Genomic DNA, 23,356 nt, shown 5'->3' with positions numbered 1-23,356 from the left:
TTTTTTCTGAGCCTCAGAGACGTCCATCACCTCTTCCATGAATTGTCGTTGTGTGTTGACGCTTTTTGACTTAAATTATTTATATCTTGTGACAAATCATAGAGCAACTGTGCTTTTAGGTCTTTTCCCATACCCACAAGTGTATCCGAAAATTCATTTGAAGGATCAGCATGCTGATCTTTTGTCAAGTCATTGAACCATTGTGTTATGTTGGTTTTGAAAGCATCAAGAGTTTGCTTTTGCTGTTCAGGTATTTGCTGTTGTGTATCTGTTATTCTGTAAAATCATTTAATTTTTCGTTTCCTTGTTTTGAACAGTCATTAAATTTTTCATCAGGTCTTTGACTGTTTGTTTTTGTTCTTCCTTAAACTGGTTCTTAAAATCATTGAAGCTTTGTTTAAATAACTGTTGCAAGATTTCCATTGTGATCGGGGTTTTCGGTGTGTACAACGCACCCTGCCCAATCACGTATACGTTAGGGGTAAGTTTGCCAGTTTTTGGTTTGTTTTCTCAACTTTGATACATCTTCGATCATAGACTATTTTCAAATATCCAAACGAGATTGTTAATGTTCAAACCGGTAATAAATTGACGGTTTTCGGTGAAATCAAACCATTTAAAATGAGGTTCTCCGTCAATCTGAAGGCTGGAATTGTACGTGGCCTACCAATACGACATTATCTGCTCCAACCCCAACAGGACGGTGCATGTTACCTTATGTTCTTTAGACAGGTGCTGACAAGACCGTTCTTCGAAAGTACAGTGCCAGAAAATAAATTCGTTATTTCCACCTTTCCAGGAACGGCAGTCACTTTGAACAAAGAACATGCAGCTCGAAGAGGACTTCTATCTAGCCACTGGCTAAATTATTTAGTAGATAAAAAATTCATTCTCGCCCCTTACTGTCTGGCTCGGCGACGTGCTATATACGAGCGAAGAATGAAGTGGTAGCTGCTCATGGGAGATTGGATTTTCGATGTCCCATAAACCTTCGTGGGAAAGCCGGCAAGACGCGGCCCGAATACGAATCTCTTACCTTTACGACTAGTTATCCATTACTTATGGTGCCCGTGGGCGTACCATTGCGTGTGCGAAGCTACTGTCTAGTGCCACCGGTGTCTTATTAGTCTGCGCAGTTACACTTCCGCTGTGCTAATCAAATGTCTCTGACCCGTCATGTGTATTACTTGTATGATATATGCACGGATACATCAGTGTCCAGATACGACCTCTACTAAACAGGCACTGAAATCAGTTATATGTTATTCTTTTTAATTCATTTTCTAATGGTGGTCATGAAGTTGGAGATTCGTATTTGGAGTTACACCTACATACGTACTGCGCCAGTATCTATCGAAATTATGGAGAGATAGTCAGTTTACAAGCTATGTACGAATGTGATTGCTCAAGTTATGGTTCAAAAGCCTCTGAGCAGTATGGGACATAACATCTGAAGTTATCAGTCCCCTAGAACTTTGAACTAATTAAACCTAACTAACCTAAGGACAACACACACATCCATGGCAGAGGCAGGATTCGAACCTGCGACCGTAGCGGTCGCGCGTTTCCAGAATGAAGCGCCTAGAACCTCTCGGCCACAAGGCCGGCTGCTCAGGTTATCTCTGCACGGTTTATTAATGGTGTACTTCCGTATGTTCTGCCGAGTTGTCGTTTCCTTTTCATACACAGTGTTTCGACGACCGATCCAGCCGCCTTCTTCAGGCGCTTTGTTGCTACAGGCATAATAGCAAAACTTGCAGCACCTGGAGAAACCGACTGGGTCGGTCTTCGAAATCCATACACATTCCAAAAATACACTCCTGGAAATTGAAATAAGAACACCGTGAATTCATTGTCCCAGGAAGGGGAAACTTTATTGACCCATTCCTGGGGTCAGATACATCACATGATCACACTGACAGAACCACAGGCTCATAGACACAGGCAACAGAGCATGCACAATGTCGGCACTAGTACAGTGTATATCCACCTTTCGCAGCAATGCAGGCTGCTATTCTCCCATGGAGACGATCGTAGAGATGCTGGATGTAGTCCTGTGGAACGGCTTGCCATGCCATTTCCACCTGGCGCCTCAGTTGGACAAGCGTTCGTGCTGGACGTGCAGACCGCGTGAGACGACGCTTCATCCAGTCTCAAACATGCTCAATGGGGGACAGATCTGGAGATCTTGCTGGCCAGGGTAGTTGACTTACACCTTCTAGAGCATGTTGGGTGGCACGGGATACATGCGGACGTGCATTGTCCTGTTGGAACAGCAAGTTCCCTTGCCGGTCTAGGAATGGTAGAACGATGGGTTCGATGACGGTTTGGATGTACCGTGCACTATTCAGTGTCCCCTCGACGATCACCAGAGGTGTACGGCCAGTGTAGGAGATCGCTCCCCACACCATGATGCCGGGTGTTGGCCCTGTGTGCCTCGGTCGTATGCAGTCCTGATTGTGGCGCTCACCTGCACGGCGCCAAACACGCATACGACCATCATTGGCACCTAGGCAGAAGCGACTCTCATCGCTGAAGACGACACGTCTCCATTCGTCCCTCCATTCACGCCTGTCGCGACACCACTGGAGGCGGGCTGCACGATGTTGGGGCGTGAGCGGAAGACGGCCTAACGGTGTGCGGGACCGTAGCCCAGCTTCATGGAGACGGTTGCGAATGGTCCTCGCCGATACCCCAGGAGCAACAGTGTCCCTAATTTGCTGGGAAGTGGCGGTGCGGTCCCCTACGGCACTGCGTAGGATCCTACGGTCTTGGCGTGCATCCGTGCGTCGCTGCGGTCCGGTCCCAGGTCGACGGGCACGTGCACCTTCCGCCGACCACTGGCGACATCATCGATGTACTGTGGAGACCTCACGCCCCACGTGTTGAGCAATTCGGCGGTACGTCCACCCGGCCTCCCGTATGCCCACTATACGCCCTCGCTCAAAGTCCGTCAACTGCACATACGGTTCACGTCCACGCTGTCGCGGCATGCTACCAGTGTTAAAGACTGCGATGGAGCTCCGTATGCCACGGCAAACTGGCTAACACTGACGACGGCGGTGCACAAATGCTGCGCAGCTAGCGCCATTCGACGGCCAACACCGCGGTTCCTGGTGTGTCCGCTGTGCCGTGTGTGTGATCATTGCTTGTACAGCCCTCTCGCAGTGTCCGGAGCAAGTATGGTGGGTTTGACACACCGGTGTCAATGTGTTCTTTTTTCCATTTCCAGGAGTGTAGATATACTTATACGTGTGTGTATGTGTGTGTGTGTGTGTGTGTGTGTGATGATCAACAGATTAACTACTCCTCCAAAACCAGTCGACCGATTTCAACCAAACGTCGGACATATATTACTCACAGTCAGGTGATGATCAGTGTAGGAGTAAGAAGCACCTACCTATCAAAGAGGTTGGGACTGGGGTGACGAAGAAGCGTAGGAAGCGATTCCTGAGTTCCAAGACTTCATTGATCCAGTATTTGAGAATGAGAGAACGTACCGACTTCCTACAAACTTTTTGCGTAGTTTCAAATGTTTAAGAAATTTTTTCTCTTTGATTACCCCCACATAATGGTGAAATTAAATTAGTTTATCGCTTATTCCTCTTCTGGTGCTCATGAAGTGAAAGTACCGCATGATGCATGACTTCTTTACTACCAGTTGTGTTCGTGACACATTTTACATGCAGCATGCATATATACCACTGAAATGTAAGTGTACATTTATATCTTTGTAGGACACGTAGTTCAGGAACATTGAGATGCGTCACGAAGTGGCGCATCATGCATAGCGTTTAAATTTATTACTCCTTTGCTATTAACTCTCTTAGCAATAAATTCCGCAGACCGTATCCAGATATGCCTCTGAATATACCTACGGTATTATAACATTGTGTGAGACATAGTTCAGGAATGTGAAGTCATAAACATTAACCACAAAGCCGGACGAAGTGGCCTAGCGGTTCTAGGCGCTACAGTCTGGAACCGCGCGACCACTACGGTCGCAGGTTCCAATCCTGCCTCGGGCATAGATGTGTGTGATGTCCTTAGGTTAGTTAGGTTTAAGTAGTTCTAAGTTCTAGGGGACTGATGACCTCAGAAGTTAAGACCCATAGTGCTCAGAGCCATTTGAACCATTAACCAAAGGTCAGACAGTGCTTGGTACGGGCGTCGACGTACACCTATAAATAAATATGTGGGCAACGCTAGTATTGTGCATAAAATGGAAACAACTCGGCAGAACTCTCAAAAGCACACCATTATATACTCATGTTTTCCTTGGATGTGTAACAGCATTACAGCCATTTATAGAATCCATTTGTTTTAGTCATCAGTCTTCTGACTTATTTGATGTGACCCGCCACGAATTCCTCTCCCGTGCCAACCTTTTCATCTCATTTTAATCTCCCCTCTTGAAACTTTTTATTTATTTACGCCATTGCTTATTCGATGTGTAGATTGAAAGCAGGGTGAAAGCTACATCCCTTTCTTCATATTCATATTGTCTTCAGGTATTAGGCAGGAATTTCCTATTACGGTACCCATCTCTGTCAGGGTCTTCCTCTGTCTCTTATAATTTCTTGTCTTTAAGAGAATTCTTTCACTCTCTATTCTTTGTAGATGTTCGTTCCATTTTCTTCTGTAATCTCAAATTTTTATCATTCAGGCCGAAGATTTGCAGTTCTTCTCTAATATATATTGTTCCACATACCCGGCTGAACTTACTAAGCTTAATTTCAAGATCTCTGCATTTCACATCCGCGGTAATTGAAATGGTTTACTTGCTACAAAATCTTCTGATCTATCACTATTTTGGTTCTGATTTTTTCTTTTGAATTTCCATGTTAAATTTTGCACTTATTTAGTAAAGCAAGTAGATTCCTTTCAGAAGGTCATCTTTCTTATCTGCTAGGATCACTGCATCATCAGCATATAATGAATTATTAGAAAGAACGTTTCTGTCTAGGTTGATACCTTTCTGAAATTCGGATTTCCATGTATGTATTATTTCATTAACGTAGATGTTGAACAAAGGTGGAGAAATGCAGTTAGTTGGTATCTCCTTAGTTGTTTTACCATTGACATCTAGAGCGATATTTGTGTCTCGATGTAAACTTTTTATCGCATTTACTAGCTCCTTTGGATATACGCGATTATTCATTATTTCCGAAAGTTTCTGTCTATTGACATTGTCAAAAGCTTTTTTACAGTCAGTAAAAGCAATGTGTGTTTCTTTATTGTACTCTCACCATTTTTCTATTATTTGCTGTAGAGTACAAATTGCATCTATTGAGCAACGCTCTTTCCTAAAACCCACTTGTTCCTCATGCAGTACTGCTTCTGCTATGTTTTTAAGTCTTGTATTTAAAATCTTAGCATACACCTTGTATTCTGAATCAGTAAACTTATTTCTCTGTAATTACTGCATAGTCTTTTATCTCCTTTTTTATAAAATTGATATCACTCTAGCTGTTTTCCAGTCTTTGGGAATACTCTTCTTCTTCCAACATTCGTGGAAGAGATGTACCAGTGTAGCATCATTCCTCTATATTTTAATAATTCAGCATTAATGCCATCTTTTCCTGTTGCTTTTCTGTTCTTAAGTGATGTTAGTGCAGATGTTAATTCGTCTAACTGTATTTCATCTAATCCTTTCTCGTCTAGTTGTTCAATTTCAGCTTCTTGTGCTCTATGATCATACCACAGTTCGCTGTAATGATTTATCCACTGTTCTTCGTCAATACTATTTATTTGTATCTTCTCTCTTTCCGTTGTGTTTGAGGTTTTTAAAACCTTATATGCCATTTGTTGTCTTCCACGGTTATCATGCGCGATATTATAAATAAACCTATCCCAGTGTTCCTGGTGTGCTTTCCTTACTACGCATTTCCTTTCCTACACCATTTTTAATCCACCACTTTGTTCTTGGTCTTCCATTTTTATTGTTACGAATTTGATCTTGTACGTATTGTATATTGCCCCTCTTTCCCATAACTTACTCCCATTTTTCTCAGGATTTCGAACATCTCGTACCATTTGACATTGTCGAACGCTTTCTCTAGGTTGACTGATTCTATTAATATGTTTTGATAGTTCTTTAGCTTCCATTATCAACCGCAACGTGAGAACTGCCTCTCTAGTGCCTTTACCTTTCCTAAAGCCAGACTGATCGTCGTCTAACAGATCTTCAGTTTTTCTGCTTTTCCATTCTTCTGTACATTACTCTTGTCAGCAACTTGGATGCATGACCTTTTATGTTGATTGCGCGACATTTCTCACCCGGCTCTTGCAGTCTTGTGAATTGTCTCAACGATGTTTTTTCCGAAAGTCTGATGGTATATCGCTAGTCTCATACATTCTACACTGTGAATAATCGTTTTGTCGTCCAATAATTTTGGGAGTTCCGATGGACTGTTATTTTTCCCTCCTGCCTTATTTCATCTTAAGTCATCCAAAGCTCTCTGAATTCTGATTCTAATACTGGATCGCCTATCTCTTACCTATCGACTCCTGTTTCTTCTTCTATCACATTAGACAAATCATCCCCCTCATAGAGGCCCTCGGTGTACTCTTTCCAGCAATTCGCTCTCTCCTCTTCATTCCACAGTGGAATTCCCATTGCACTCTTAATACTACCGGCCTTGCTTTTAATTTCACGGAAGTTTGTTTTGAATTTACTGTTTGCTGAGTCAATCCAGTCGACAACCATTTCTTTTTCGATTTCTTCGCATTTTTCATCTAGCCATTCCGCTTTAACTTCCCTGCACTTCCTATTTATTTCGTTCCTAAGTGACTTGTGTTTATGTATTCGTGAATTTCCCTGAAAATTTTTGCACTTACTTCTTTCATCGATCAACTAAATTATTTCCTCTGTTACCAGTGATTTCTTCGCAGTTATTTCCTTGTAACTACGTTTTTCTCTACAACTTCTGTGATTGCTTTTGTTAGAGATGTCCGCTCCCGTTCAACTGAACTGCCTACTGAGCTATTCATTATCGCAGTATCTGTATCCTCAGAGAACTTCAAGTGTATGTCTTCATTCCTTAATATTTCCGTATCCCACTTCTTTGCTCTCTGATTCTTCCTGACTAATCTCTTAAACATCAGCCTACTGTTCTACTTCATTGTAATGTGAGTCTATATTTGCTCCTGGGTACGCTCACAATTCAGGATCTCATTTCCCTCACAATTCAGGATCTCATTTCAGAGTCTCTGCCTGACCGAGATGTAATCTAACTTAAATCTATCAACATCACCCGGCCTTTTCCAAGTGTACCTCCCCTCTTGTGATTCTTTAACAGAGTGTTCGCTATTACTGGCTAACATATTCTGCAGAATCAATTACTATTTCTCCTCTTTCACTCCTACTATCAAGCCCATTTTCTCCTGTAACCCTTTCTTCTACTTCTGCCTCTTACAACTACATTCAAGGCCCCCGTGACTATTAGATTTTCATCTACCTTTACTTACTGAATTACTTACTCTGTCTCTTCATCTTTCGCTTACGACGTCGGCATGCATACCTGGATTATTGTTGTAGGTGTTGGTTAGAATCCACATGTATTATAAAAACGGGAATATTACACTTTATCTAAGCAGAATATTTAAACAATTTCTATGTAACTGAATGCCTGCTGGCAAGCTAAGAAATTAACTGAATGTCTCTAGTCGGCCGCGGTGGCCGAGTGGTTCTAGGCGGTTCAGTCTGGAACCGCGAGACTGCTACGGTCGCCGGTTCGAATCCTGCCTCGGGCATGGATGTGTGTGATGTCCTTAGGTTGGTTAGGTTTAAGTAGTTCTAAGTTCTAGGGGACTGATGACCTCAGATGTTAAATCCCAAGTGCTCAGAGCCGTTTCAATTTTGAATGTCTGTAAAGGTTGCTGGTCTAGTCGGCATTTATGTTTTAGACTATCAGACGCGAAGCAGATGAAATTGAATTAATAATGTCACTAGATTTCTCCTTTTGCTGAAAGAAATTCAATGTCTTCTTCGTCCACCTGGTGTTGAATCTCTGTCTGAAATATCTGACAAATGTGACTGTCGTTAACTCTTGTTATCCACCAAACACCAGCACTGCGTAATATATCTGCCAAAGAAACCTGAAAAACGTTGCTGAAATCGTTTACCGGCGAATGATTGTCTCTTCGGTGAAATGCTGAGTCTGATTTAAGAATCAGGGAGTTCGTCTAACGCGCTATGGCGAAGCTCAGCGTGTAGGATGATTGACGCTCCTGGCTAGGTTGTACATTAACATGCAATTCCGTCTTTTAAAAGCTTACGTGAATCGCAAGGACCGTGTTGCAGGATTCGACAACCCGTCAGTCCTCGCTTTCCCCTGTATCTTATATCGAGAAAGTTCCTGGTATGTGAAATAGGACTCAGTAATTATCAAGGAAATCACTGAACATACCTTGATAAATATAGATGTGTCTTTTAATAAAATGAGTGGAATCTCGTCCTACATCAGATGTAATTTGATAAATTAGGACTTTTCCTTTAACTAGAGGTAACCCGAGGAAAATCTCTTAAATTCATAATTCTATCCCATGGAGCAAGCATGGCTTGTTCCAGAGTGTCCATAGCTAACTCGCTGCTATCACTTATATATTATCGCTGACCGCTCACCACCGTGTGGCAGCTTCCCACATACCGAGAAGTTCGTAGAGGTATGTATGCATGTATGTGTGTGTGTGTGTGTGTGTGTGTGTGTGTGTGTGTCTGTGTGTGTGTGTGTGTGTTACATCCCATCCTAAACCACAGGACTGATTTCAACCAAACTTTACACACATATCCATTACAGTCAGGCAACTATGGCGGTGGGGGTAAGAACCGCCTATCTGTTATAGTCCAAGAGATATGACGTTATAAAAACTGAGATGCGTGAAAAACTGCCGCATAGAGCGTGACGTTTAAATTTATTACTTCTCTGCTACCAACTCTGTTCGTAACATATTTCGCGGACAGTATCCACATATGCCGCTGCATTACCTACGCAAGAAATTGAAAAATGAAATGATCGTATGGCATTGTTGGCCGAGAGGACCCATATCATTGTACGACACATAGTTCAAGATATATGACATCATAAGTACTGAGGTGCATGAAAAAATGCCGCATCTTGCTTGAAATTTTAACATTTTTATTCTTTACTTCGAAGACACTCCTACAGTCGAGTCAACACAAAGCTTTCAACTGCCAAGAGCAAACGGCTGTGGGCGAAGATAACTATGAAGAGGCACTGCCATAGAGACTTTTACAAAAATGTGGATACTGTACTTTTACGTTTGTACATTATGGATATTTCTTTGTGTGACTGTTTCATAATTTCAAAAGCGTTTTTACAAATACATGGAAATGAATTTTTTTGTTTTCGTTTCTAATGGAAAATCTGCTAAATGATTAGCTACCCAGAGGCAACGGCAGGTTTGCAGCTAGTATTAAATAGAGATCAATACATTAGTCTTTGTCACTATTCGTATTACATCGATTTTTGTAGCAAAGTAAACGTAATTATTTTTGTACTATATTATACGTTTGTTAATGTCTTGATTTGTTTCTTTACACAACTATTAATTATGCGAAGAGCAAAATTTATTTAATTTAGTTGTTAAAGGAACTCAGTAATTTTTTTTCCATTTCAAACGTTCATCAATATGTACACCCAAAACTTGGAGCATTGTACGTTATTCACTGAATCCGCGCTACATTACTGTTCTTGTTATACTGCTTGTTGTACAGAAATTAATACACTGCGTCTTTTCAAAAGTAAGAGAGAGCCCATTAAAAAAAACACATATTAAATCTTTCAAAGAAGTTATTAACAATTTTTTCTACTGCTTCTCTAACAGGACTGATCACAACATATGTGCCGCCTGTCAAAACATCGACTCTGCTTGAAGCTCATTCACATATACCAGCTATTAGAGTGGAACCAAGCCAGAATCCTCTGAGACACCATTCGTGAGTTTCCCCTGTCAGAATTATTTAGAACCATTTCCTGTGTTCTTTCTATTCCACACAATTGAAACAATTTTTTCGTAACACCTTTAATTCCTTGGATCTCAAGAAAGACTGTCAATCTCTTTACTGTGTTCAATTTGTATGTGAAGGTGGGAAAAGCAGACTTGTGCGCGCTCTGACGTGTGTTGTCGATTACTGTTGATCATTACACCTAACATAACAGTGGCTGTATCTTTAACAGTCTTTCTGAAATAATACATCGGATGAAAAGATGGATCACTAACAGTATCTAGCCATGTTTCCTCAAGCTACTGAGTCAATTCATAGAGTGCAAATTGGGAACAGCTGTTCCAGTTGTCTTAAAACTTGTGAATAATGGCATTAATACCGTTCTCGTTAGTTGCAAATGTTGTAACAGCACTCTCAGAGACAACACCAGCGCCTACTGCGCTTGTTCAATGTTGTCTGTCCTGATGCTTGTTGACTGTTCAGCCGAGAGTGGCACAGCAGTCCTCCCTGCAAAGTGTTGGTAACAGTTACCAGCACATTTCCCGCTCGCCGCCTTTATGACTTACAATACTTACAACAATATCGTATGCGGGACCATTGTTAGTAGTTTGCAGCATGATTCTGTGCTTATGCGTTGCTCCATTCCAATATGATGCGAGTCTTTACACTCACTGTGTCTGCCCACAACAGACGTACGTACCTACTATAGTCTGATATTTTCCACCCTGCGCGGCACGTCTCGAGACGTTTCTTCAAGCACATTCGCATGCACACATTTTTTATACTTGTTTGCGCGTTGCGTTCTAGCCGTAGGCATATTTCCTGAGCATACTACACATGCCTTGTATGACTGTTACGACGTATACTTGATAGTGAACTTATTGAAACTTCCTGTTGTTAAAAAGTAAAATGAAGTATTCCTTCAGACATTCAAGCATATGGAAGTTTGGGTCTGGTCTTGAGTCGTGCGCAGATAGCCAAAGCGGAACCGGAACGGTAGCTCAGCGTGTTCGATCAGAGCCGCCCTCTGTAATAAAAAAAACTGAGTTAATGGAACGACGATGAACTTGAACAAGCATCATGTCCACTGAAGAAGTAGATCGAAAAATCACAAACAAAATGAAAAAAAAATGCGGTTAAGACGACCGCTGGCATAAATTGGTAAATCGGCGATCGAGTCCCGGGCCGGCAAGAATTTTAATTGTCGTCATTCCATTATACAGCTGTTGGTTGTCCATATTCGCAACTGCGAATACATTTCACGTATGACCTAATTTACTTTTCGTATAGGTAATAAGCAAGAACAGTAACTTCCACTAGGTGCCTTGCATCTACATGCCAGCTCTAGTGCCGGCGACTGTGAGGTACGCCAGAGTCTGTTGCTGTCGATGAGTATGGACAGAGCGGCAGTGCGGATATGCAGTCCGGTAACTCGTTCTTCTCGGAAAGTATAAAGGCAGTCAGCGAGATCAGCGACTTGTTCGGCAGAGGAATAGTTCGTCTCCTGATGAAAGACAAAATCTAAAAAGTACTTCTGCTGTCAGTTTTCTAAACCGATACCATAGAATCGAACATCGTTGCATTATACCTGTCGGTATAGTAGAGGTGCCTCCACATACATAACTAAATGCTCTCCGAGTTCAGAATTTGAGACCTGAAGCTTGCAGTAATAAAGTTCATTCATCGCCAGTGGAAGAGTTTGCTTGTTACAGCTGTGTCGGCAGGGGAAAGTTTTCCAGCCGAACTACTCCACCTTCCCTGGATCTTAGCGGAAGAGAGGGACAAAAAGTTTCCAAGGCTTGAGTCTCGTCTGGCACAGTAAATCCTGCCATCCAAGGAATTTATGTCTTTATGAAAAATATGGGATTTAGTAACCAACTTTCATAACTATATTAATTACTTTCAGCATAGCCGGACTAAACAAATAAATGCTGATCAGCAGGAAGGAGCAATGTTCATAAACAGCGGAATAAAAGAGTCCAAAACGACTCCTTTAATAACTTTATTTCTCTAACGAAACTGATATAGTTCATGTACAGCACATTCATTAAATAACAAACCGTATTAAAAAAAGAGACATAAAGTTCCTTGAAAAATTATTGAACAGTTCGTATACGGAGGACATACTTGTTTCAGAGAGTTCTATTAAAGAAAATGTGTATTAGCCATATTGTTAATCAAGGTGGTAAGTCTTCTGGAAAACCAATTCTCATGGAATAATATTTTACGTGGAAAAGTCAGGGAAATCTCAGGGAATTCCAGAAATTTCCTAAACTGTCACGGATGTAAGAGTTCTTAAGCTAGTACAGCAATTTAATTTTATTGACTTTCGTAAATCATAACCTTTAAAATACTTAATATTTCAAATTGAGTTAATTACACGAATATTATTCCACATATTATTCCACATAAATTATCGGTGTTCGAAAATTACGATTGAAATGGTGCTTATGGCTAATATATCTCAGCTGAGAGGAAGGAAAAGTCGTTATTGCTGCATATGCCCCCTGCCCCCACCGTTAATTTATCAGGAGCTTCTAATCTTCCTCCCCATGCCTGGAATTCTCAGGGAATTTTTTTATAGTTTCAATAGCCACCCTGCTAACGCACAAAGATGGCTGCAGTTCAGTTTTCATCACAAACGTCCTTTGGCATAAAATCAACATATAGGGTATGACCTGAGCCAGAATCAGCATGTCAGCTACGAGCAGTGGCAGTAGAAGTCTCGATATTACCTGACCACAGGGCCTTGGATCTTGTGAGTCAATCACGGGCACTGTTCCACTTTTCTAGCGGTGTGTCCTCCGATCCGCGTTAAAAATTAGCTAATCCGGATCACTGATGCCATTTCGGAGGCCCTCGCCTACCGCGTCTGCAACCCTTCGGGCATCTCTATCATGCGGGCAGCCGCCACTGCCCTTGCACGTTGCACATCGCTAGTACGACACGACGCCATCAAGACCGGCCACTCGACGGGGAAATACTTTCAACAGCATTCCGCTACATAAGCCGGCGACAGGACAGTACGAGTTACTCAGTTTTATAGGGCCTCTCCTGGTTAGGACGACTGGCGCTACTCGCCCATCGAACAGGATTGCTCTCGAAGCACACCGTTGGGATAAAGCCGCTTCAGAAATCATCATCGTTTCTTCTTCCGGATGTTAGCTTCTGCAGCAGCACAGTGTCTTCATCATTAGTTAAGTGATACTGAATCGGACTGCCCGGCCTTCCGTCTCAAACTCTAAGTGCTCTTATTGAATCTAAACCAGAACTGTCTTTATCTTCCGACTCCGATTCACAGGCCACGAATTTAACAATCAGCCAGTGATCATTGCCGAACTTATCTTCCAGCAAGTACTCACTCCAGACTTGGCTCCTGGCGGTGTTTAGTTCCCAGCGCATTTTATGTGAACTTAATCTCTGATCAGCGGCCTCTGCGTTTAGAATCAGTCTGACCTTATTGTGATGCAAAATTAATTTACATCTCTTGTGTTACTCTTGTAACTGTAATTTTGCACTTTATTTCCGTACCGCCGAAGCAGACATTTTTTGTTCAATAAACGTATTATATCGTGGACATTGTTTTCCTGTGTCGCGGAGCGTGATACTTCCCTGGTTATCGCGAGATCTAAATCCAGGGGTGATTTACTGTCGCTGTGGATAACCCCACAGAATAAAAGTTTAGTCAGCATGGAACCTAATTAGAGTTCACTTGTGTATTGTTTCAAATTAGACGAGAAGCTGCAAGTGTGAGAATCCAAGCGGAAGAACACAGCGAACGGAAAATGTTTTGCTGGGATCCTTGAATAACCTTGAGTCCAGAGAGAAACAAAGAGACGAATGAAGTGAGCAGCCAAAACTCAAAATTACATCAGAACTTAGGCAGTGCTCTGATCTAACTGCCATCTCTCGTTCAGCCTTGAGAAACCCAAAAATTTGATATGCAAATATAAACGATTCAATTGAAAGCCATATGAACAAAGTGTTTGATCCTATACATACAGAAGAAGAATCAGAACATTCCTTCAGTTACACATTGCTTGGCCAGGCCTCAGTGTCTGCTCTTTATTTAGTTTAAGTTCCGTTATATAACCTTAGCTAATCGTCCCTGTGCGTGTTACAGATCATCCAACCATTGTGAGGACTAACATGCTGATTCGAAGCATGGGACCAATATCGGAGCTGGATATGGTAAGACTCAGTGGCATCTACTTAGTAGACTATTTTAGTATAATATCTTTCTTTTGCTGCACCACTACCACTCTCAGTTCACGATGCTACGTGGTCTATATACGAGGACATACTTCTAGAATCAGAAGTCTGAAGACTCGAAACTTTGATAACTGATCCACAAGACATGTATCATATAAGGGACGATCAAAAATCGTCCTTTAGAAGACCGTACAGTCCAGAATCGGTATGCGAATAAGGCAAAATCGCTGTGAGCATTGAGGCAACCATTCCACTTACCCACACGGTTTGGTAAAGCACGCTGTCCTGCTACGTGAAGACGTCCGAAACTTTGTGCTGGACATCCTCGTCCAATAAGAATCGTGGACCTTTACAGACTTTTTTTAAGGGATGGAATGCGCGATGATCGCATGGGGAGAGATCAGGTCGGATCCTCGGGTATCTCCCAATTGAGTTGGTGTAGCTTCTGTGTAATTACATTTGCGATTTGCGGATGAGCATTATTTTGAAGCAGCAGCACACATTGTCACAGTTTTCCCGGACGCTTCGCTTTAAGTGCACGCGGTAATTCTCCGTTCCCCGATTGAAGTCTACCAGTGGCTGTCCTTCGACAGCCAAAATTAGAATAACGGCGCACTGGTCCTGTTTGGAGGCATTTGGTAATAACGTCGCCATAGTTCCCGTTTCCGAATTGACCGCACACACATCGGAAAGATACAAATGCTAAACTAATTCCTTGACTACATGTCGGTGTTTATATACCGGCGTCGGGGTAGTGCTGTGTTGCGTATACGCTGAGGCAAAGCCCTCGGAAGGATAACTTTTTGATTCCCCCTTACACCACAGTGTCCATAACATGTAATTAGAAAAGTCCTCAGCCCGAGAATAATATATATTTTAGTATAAAAATGAGAAATGAATCAGTTAACAGATGGTATATTTGTCAGCGAGGTGGTATGTTCTCTAAGGAGAACTTGTGGTTCTCCTTTTTGGAATATCGTTATTAAACAGTCCATTCGTGAGGAATAGTATCGTAAGACTAATCACGTTTCATTAGAATTGCACCTATTTACTTCAAATATGTTGCAACAATTTCCGTAGTGGAAGCGTTACCTAAATTTTGAAGAAGTTATCGGATTTCATGTGGTAGAGACTGATATAAATATGTAGCAATACGCTTCCCTGTAATGTCAAGGTCTTGGAATGAATTTAACTCATGGTATTGTTGTGAATATACAAAACAGGCAGCATAAAAGAGGTTTGGAAAATATTTCACGCACCTTAAGACAGGCATCCCAACTCACATCATCTGGGCGCAGAAGACGCAAGTTGGATTACGCATCTTCAGTTGCACGAAATATTTTCCAAGCCTGTTTTATTTCGCCCATCCTGTAGAAGAGTGCTAGCATAGAGTGATTATGTCTGTTAATAAAACTCCACTCGCACAAATTGTGGTAGTTTCAAAATTTTCATTAAAATTTTAACAACTCACTTCAAATGACAATACGTATAAATAGTTTGAAATGCATCACTTCGCTGAGGCAGCAATGGTATATAACTTTGAACAGTAATGAAATCCATTAAAGAAACCACGTCATTATCATAATGTGTACTATCATGACTCATTAATATTATAACGTCATAGTTTCAATCATTACTTTGCAGTTGAAAGCTCAGTTGCACAGTAAGAGGCTGATAAAACCACGGAAACAGCACATCAAACAAAGAGACACTTACTGCAACTGGTTATACAGTTTCAGTATCACAGCCTAAGCCTTTAGTAACATTCCTATAAGTTTCAAGATATACTCTAAATAAGAATTGTGGATTTAATTTGAAATTATTAAAACTGCAAAACTAATTATAATCTTGTATTTTACTAAAGCTTGTTTTTTTAATATCTCACATATGTTGAACACAGGATGATTTGAAGTTCTGACAGCCATTCTCAGTACAGTCTTTTATTCTGTTGTTAATATTTTAACGCTAAAGACAAAATTTTACGTTATGGAGTAGGAACCTGTCCCAAATAGCACGAATTAGGTTAATCAATATCTGTACACACACACATACACACACACACACACACACACACACACACACACACACATACAGACTCACAAACACCAAATGTAAAGACTGACACACACTAAGAGCAATAGCAGACACTCTTACTATTACCAATACTAAACAAGAGAAAAGCGCATTCCGCACGTCAAAACAAAGTGCACAAAATGTCGAGATTGCATTGGTTCATCGCAACACAAAAACATAAATATAGTTACTGTTAGTGAAGACGGTACGTGGTAAAATCTACCACTTATTTGTGGAAGAACGGAAAGAATGGTGAAAGAAACAAAAAAACGTGAGTAACGATAATAATTAATACTGTTTATAGTAGTAAGTTAAAACATAAGAACTGTTCATGATGCTAGCAAACCAAAATTATGAGAAAAACTATATTGTTGGTGATCGCTGCTTTAAAATAAAACAAAACGCGTTTGGCCTTAATCACACTTCATTGCAGTCATAAAACACGGTATTTAATCTACAGCACTTGTATAACTGCGACTGTGGAAAACAGAAGCCATAAAACAAAGGGGAAAATATCTATGTAAAAGAACTGATTTATTTTTAGTCTGGTAAATACAGGTATTCCATATTTTTACCAAAAAACAGCTGAAATTGAAAAAAAAACAAATGCAGTGACAGGAAAATGCGGTGTACTTTGCTCTGGGTGTCTGTTTTGCAGGACTACTCTATGGACTGCTACTTCCGACAATACTGGCGCGACTCACGGCTCAGTTTCCTGGGCCCTATCAAGAGTCTGAGTCTGAGCATCAAGATGCTGGAGCGCATCTGGCGACCCGACACGTACTTCTACAACGGCCAGAACTCGTACGTCCACACCATCACTGTGCCCAACAAGCTGCTGCGCATCTCGCAGGATGGGGACATCCTCTACTCAATGAGGTGAGCACTGCTTTCTGTCCCAGCGAGGCAAGTGCCTCCAGCCCATGCTAAGAAATGAGCTCAATATGTCTTCAATAACAATAATAATAACAACAACTTGTGTATGCTGTCACACACTGAAGCAGTCCTGGACTGCTTCTCATCGTCAGCCACACCAGAAACTGCGGACTTTGCAAACATGGCCTTCACGTAACTGCCTTATCAACTGATAGCGCTTCCAAATTTTGAAAAACTGATGAATAAAGTTTCTCTCTACGACATTGGACTGACTAATTTGCTACGTGGTTCCTAAAAGTCACTTCCTTAAGACAGTAGGCCTACTTGTGAAAGTAAAAATGTCTTTGCTTCGTTACCATCTTATTTTAAGAGTGGTAAATACTAGAGCTCTGCGCTCCCATGGTGTGTCTAATGTGTGAGTCAACGTTGTCACCAGAAGATAGTTACTGCTGTTGTTGTGGTCTTCAGTAAAGCTGCATGCCCTCGGAAAAAATTACGGCTGTAGTTTCCCCTTGCTTTCAGCCGTTTGCAGTACCAACACAGCAAGGCCGTTGTGGTTAGTGTTACAAGGCGAGATCAGTCAATCATCCAGACTATTGCCCCTGTAATTACTGAAAAGGCTGCTGCCCCTCTTCAGGATCTACACGTTACTAAAAGTGAGTAATGTACACTGACGGAAATCGAAAGTATTACGCTATGAATCACCATTCCGATATTTATCAAATACCTTTTCCCCACAGCGTCGTACCTCTACGTGTTGGACCATAATATTGCACATCTCCTTACCCCCTGCTTGCCAAACTCTTCCTGTCCCCTCTCGCTGACCATCTCCTCCTTCCTCTTTCTCTGTGTACCTCTTCCGCCCCTCTCTCTCACAGTCCATCTGCTTTCGCTTTCTCTCTGCTCAGTCGTACGCTTCCAAATGAGTAGCCCCTGAAAGAAACGCCAATACTACCCACACAATACATCCATCTTGCAGGGCAGCCTACATTCATGGATAGGAAAAACCTTTTTTTTTTCCTGTCCCTGTCTCCACTTCTATGGGAGCTAGGAGGTTATAACTCCAACAGTGCTGATTCTCATATAGCAAGCAGTATGTGTACCATATTTGGTAGAAGTCGATCCATTTTTAGGAGGAGATGCTGGACATATATACATACATACATACATACATACATACATACATTCTGTTTTATATACAGTGTGTTAGGTGTATAGGTACAGATATTGTGAGTCTTCCTGCAAACATATCACATAATATACTACCTGATGTTTTCTGCACAATCATAATTGCACTGTGGAACAGACTAGCCGGCCTAAGTGGCTGAGCGGTTCTAGGCGCTACAGTCTGGAACCGCGCGACCGCTATGGTCGCAGATTCGAATCCTGCCACAGGCATGGATCTGTTTAATGTCCTTAGGTTACTTAGGTTTATGTAGTTCTAATTTCTAGGGGACTCATGACCTCATAAGTTAGTCCCATAGTGCTCATAGCCATTTTTTTTAAGAGACTATGCTTGTGAGTGTGTATTATCTTTTTTTGCGTCAATGTATCCACATTTCAATGATTGATCTGTTGACCAGAGAAAAATAAACATTAATAGCTTGCTTGTGGAACACATACTTGGAGGTACTAACCACCCTAAAAACATACTACTTCTAATAACTATAATTATTAGTCTCAAATGAAGTAAATACTGATGTAATGTTGTTCAGTATATCAACAGAAATATCTGAACTTATACCTCTAATACCTTGACTTACATTCTATTCGAAATTGATGTCCATCGCCAACATTAGTATGACGTGTGAGCTCAGTGTTTAGTCATGCGCTCTTGCATTCGTTGTGACTCAGAAATAAACAATTTCGGAATGTAATTTCGAACAATTTCTTGCCATGCTTAAAACACATGCTCTATGACGATTTCTGGCTAGGGGCTGGTATGAAGGTATATGTCGTCCCATCGCATACCAGACATGCTCTAAGTATGATAAATTAGGGTACTGGACAGGCCAGTCAAGGATCTGTACATTTCACAAGGCGTTTGTGGTGTGAACTACATTGCGAGGTCTTGCATTGTTCTGCCAAAATGTGCTATTTGTTCACGACGGGAATGACAACACAATTTATCTTCCTTGCTGCATTCTCGGGATCATTCAGCCTTCCTTCAACAACTACCAAATCAGTCCTTTTGTACTATCCAATAGCATTCCACACAAATCTTCCAGAAGTTGGTGAGCTATGGGCCTCGAGAGTCACTGCTTCCTGTGAGCTTTCACCAGGTCGTGACCGAATTGGGACCCGTTGCTAAACTCCACAGGATGCCACTCACTCTCCTAGTTGACTCTGGCTCTGCACTGTGTGAATCTCTGCCGTCTGTGGTGTGTGGTGTCAGTGTTAAACGATGCATGGTAACTCGAGGTCTCTACCCGAGTTCCACTAATCTGTTCCTGGCTGATCACGGTGACACTGTGGCTCTAACGTGAACGTGAGTTTCAGCTACTTTCATCCATTTGCTCGTCAGAGCCAGTCGAACACTCCTACAATCTTCATGGGGTATAGCCCTATTGTGAGAACCTCGACGGACAAGTCGCCGAAGTGGCGTGAACTCAGAAGACCTGCACCAGGCGACCGGTCTACGTGTCGGGAGGCCCCAGCCATACGACATTTCGTTTGTGAGAACCATGGTATCTTGACCCATTACCTTCAAGGAACGAATTGTTCATACGTAATTCTAACTGGCTTATCTAGTCGGGTGTAAGATTAAAAATGTCATTTCCCTTAATCCAGCTATGTGTTTGCCTTGTTAAGAGTATTTTCTGATCTATTCAGTTTTCCTCGCAGCATCCGTGGCAGTGCGTTAATGTGTCGGTATGTTACGTTTGCTTTTCCCAGACTCGACTCTATTTACCGAGCAAGGTGACACAGTGGTAACACACTGAACTCGCTCTCGGGACGACGGTTGTTCAACTGAGCATCCAGCCTTTCAGAGTAAAGTTCATCGTTGTTTCCCTAAACCGCTTACGGCAAATGCTGGGACGAGTACTTTGAAAAGGACACAATTTCTTTCCCTATAGTTCTCCATCGCAAACTTCATCTTAATGGCATTCGTCCTCGACAGGACGTCAAACCCTAATATTTCTCCCTTTACTTCGTTCCGCGCTCCTCCATCACTCGCCGTGCGTCTTTCTAGCTAAGCAACTCATTGTTGTTATCGTTCCGTCCCAGATTATATTCTCTCTGATACATTACATACTCAGGGATATTTTACCTACTTCCATGAGCATGGTCCATGGTCCACTGACGATATTTCGACATTTACAATTATTGGGGTCTTACATATTCAAAACTTCGTTAAATAACGTTGTCACATTGCAGATTAACTTTGTAATATAAACTATCTGCTCAAAAGTATCTAGATACGTGTTCGTGGACATCACTATCGGGTGTGTCCTTATGACGTCTTGAACTTCTCTGGTGTCATTTTCAGTGAGATGTTTGCTTGTTCGTGGAGGAATGGCAGCCCATAGTTCCCCAACGGCCAAAATCAGAGAAGATAGTGATGTAGGACTGGGGTCCAGAGCGAAATCGACGTTATAACTCGTCCTAAAATTGTTCCTACGAGTTCAAGTCAGGGCCATGTTCATTTGAGGAATATTATTGTCTACAAACCATTGCCCTGCAATTACTGCTTTGTGACTCTGAACACCATGTAACCGCATGGATGGAGAAGTTAAATTTAAGAGATTACAGATTTTCATCTCATTCATGTAGAATCAACATGGTAAAAGGAGGAGTTGCTACTTATATAAAAACTGCACACAAAGTAAAAAATATTGAAACAAATAGTTTTTGTGTAGATCAGATCCTTGAAGCATGTGCTTGTGAGTTACTGCTGCAATATACTTCAATAGTAATTGTAACAGGCAACTTTCAGCTATTGATGAAAAATATATAGGCATTATTGAGCTATCTGTCAGACAAAAAGAAGCAGTTAGTCGTTCTTGGTGATTTTAATGTAGATTTCCTAAAAGATACGGGTAGGAAAAATGAGCTAGAATCTTTGTTTGGTTATTTCAATCTAGTATCTGTTGTAAATTTTCCAACTTAGGTGTAGCAAGATAGTAGGTTACTTATCAATGAAATTTTCATAGATAGTGCTCAGGCAGAAACAATTAATGTGTACCCAGTTGTTAATGGGCTATCTGATCATGATGCACAGCTAATGGAAATAACACATATATCACCTTACAGGCTTCAGGCAGATTCATACAAGGCAGGGAGGCTTTTTGATGCGAACAGGATACAGAGTTTTAAGAGCAGCCTAGAGGAGGTAGAATGGAATGAAGTATACACAGAAAATGATGCTGATGCTAAATTCAGTTTATTCCACAGTACATTTGTCGCAATATTTGAGAGTTGCTTTCCTGAAACGTTATTAAAAAAAGCCATTACAAAGTCAAGTAAGCCATGGATTACTAAGGGAATTAAGATATCGTGTAAGAGGAAGAGGGAGTATATGGACAGGCTAGAATAAGAAAGGATCTGACGTTACAGAACAACCACCTCTAGTCATAATAACGGCCTTGATACGCCTGGGCATTGAGACAAACAGAGCTTGGATGGAGTGTACAGGTACAGCTTCCCATGCACCTTCAACACGATACCACACTTCATCAAGAGTGGTGACTGGCGTATTGTGACGAGTCAGTTGCTCGGCCACCATTAACCAGACGTTTTCAGTTGGTGAGAGATCGGGAGAATGTGCTGGCCAGGGCAGCAGTCGAACATTTTCTGTATACAGAAAGGCCCGTACAGGACCTGCAACATGCGGTCGTGCATTAGCCTGCTCAAATGTAGGGTTTCGCAGGGATCGAATGCAGGGTAGAGCCACGGGTCGTAACACATCTGAAATTTAACGTCCACTGTTCAAAGTGCCGTCAATGCGAACAAGAGGTGACCGAGACGTGTAACCAATGGCACCTCATACCATCACGCCGGGTGATATACCAGTATGGCGATGACGAATACACGCTTCCAATGTGCGTTCACCGCGATGTCACCAAACACGGATGCGACCATCATGATGCTGTAAACAGAACCTCGATTCATCCGAAAAAATGACGTTTCGGCTTTTTGCACCCAGGTTCGTCGTTGAGTACACCATCGCAGGCGTTCCTGTCTGTGATGCAGCGTCAAGGGTAACCGCAGCCATGGTCTCCGAGCTGATAGTCCATGCAGCTGCAAACGTCGTCGAACTGTTGGTGCAGAAGGTTGTTGTCTTGCAAACGTCCCCATCTTTTGCCTCAGGGATCGAGACGTGGCTGCACGATCCGTTACAGCCATGCGGATAAGATGCCTGTCATCTCGACTGCTGGTGATACGAGGCCGTTGGGATCCAGCACGGCGTTCCGTATTACCCTCTTGAACCCACCGATTCCATATTCTGCTAACAGTAATTGGATCTCGACCAACGCGAGCAGCAATGTCGCGATACGATAAACCGCAATCGCGATAGGCTACAATCCGACCTTTTTCAAAGTCTAAATATGATGGTACGCATTTCTTTTCCTTACACGAGGCATCAGAACAATGTTTCACCAGTCAGCGGCGGTCAACTGCTGTTTGTGTATGAGAAATAGGCTGGGAACTTTCCTCATGTCAGCACGTTGTAGGTTTCGCCACAGGCGCCAACCCTGTGTGAATGCTCTGAAAAGCTAATCATTTGCATATCACAGCATCTTCTTCCTGTCGGTTAAATTTCTGGTCTGTAGCACGTCATCGTCATGGCGTAGCAATTTTAATGTCCAGTAGTGTACATGGAAGAGGCATGAAGACAGCGGTAGACTATATAATGGTCAGATAGAATTAGAAATCTTAAACTATAAAACATTTGCGGGGGCAGAATTTGTTCGACATGAACTTCAGAACAGAACTGAAGAATTTGCAGGAAGGTAGGAAATTAAGATAAGACCTGGGTGAGTTTAAAGGAGCAGGATGGTATTAGAAGTATCAAAGAAACCATTAGACAACCATTGACAGAATAATGTAAAAGGAGCACAACACAAAACAAATAAGTAGCTTTGTAGATAATGTAGTGAACACAGAATGGGATCAAATAGATAAAAGGATAAAGCCATTACAAATCCATGGATAAAACACACATATTGAATATAATTGCCGAAAGACGAGAAGATAAAAATGCTGCCAGTGAAGCAGGAAAAA

General features: G+C 41.9%; 1 protein-coding gene across 1 annotated transcript in view; it reads left to right on the top strand.

Moving 5' to 3' along the window:
* The window catches only part of LOC126356041 (gamma-aminobutyric acid receptor alpha-like), a 563,407-nt gene that overhangs the window by 459,270 nt on the left and 80,781 nt on the right, over nt 1-23,356 (top strand). Inside the window, exons 3-4 of the mRNA XM_050006721.1 lie at nt 14,094-14,161; nt 16,914-17,134. Of these exons, the coding sequence (XP_049862678.1) occupies nt 14,094-14,161; nt 16,914-17,134 (289 nt within the window). The remainder of the gene's footprint in view (nt 1-14,093; nt 14,162-16,913; nt 17,135-23,356) is intronic.

Source organism: Schistocerca gregaria, chromosome 3 (genome assembly GCF_023897955.1).
Source record: "Schistocerca gregaria isolate iqSchGreg1 chromosome 3, iqSchGreg1.2, whole genome shotgun sequence".
Taxonomy (NCBI): domain Eukaryota; kingdom Metazoa; phylum Arthropoda; class Insecta; order Orthoptera; family Acrididae; genus Schistocerca; species Schistocerca gregaria.
Note: the sequence above shows the minus strand (reverse complement) of the source record. Positions and strands in the feature narration are given on the sequence as shown.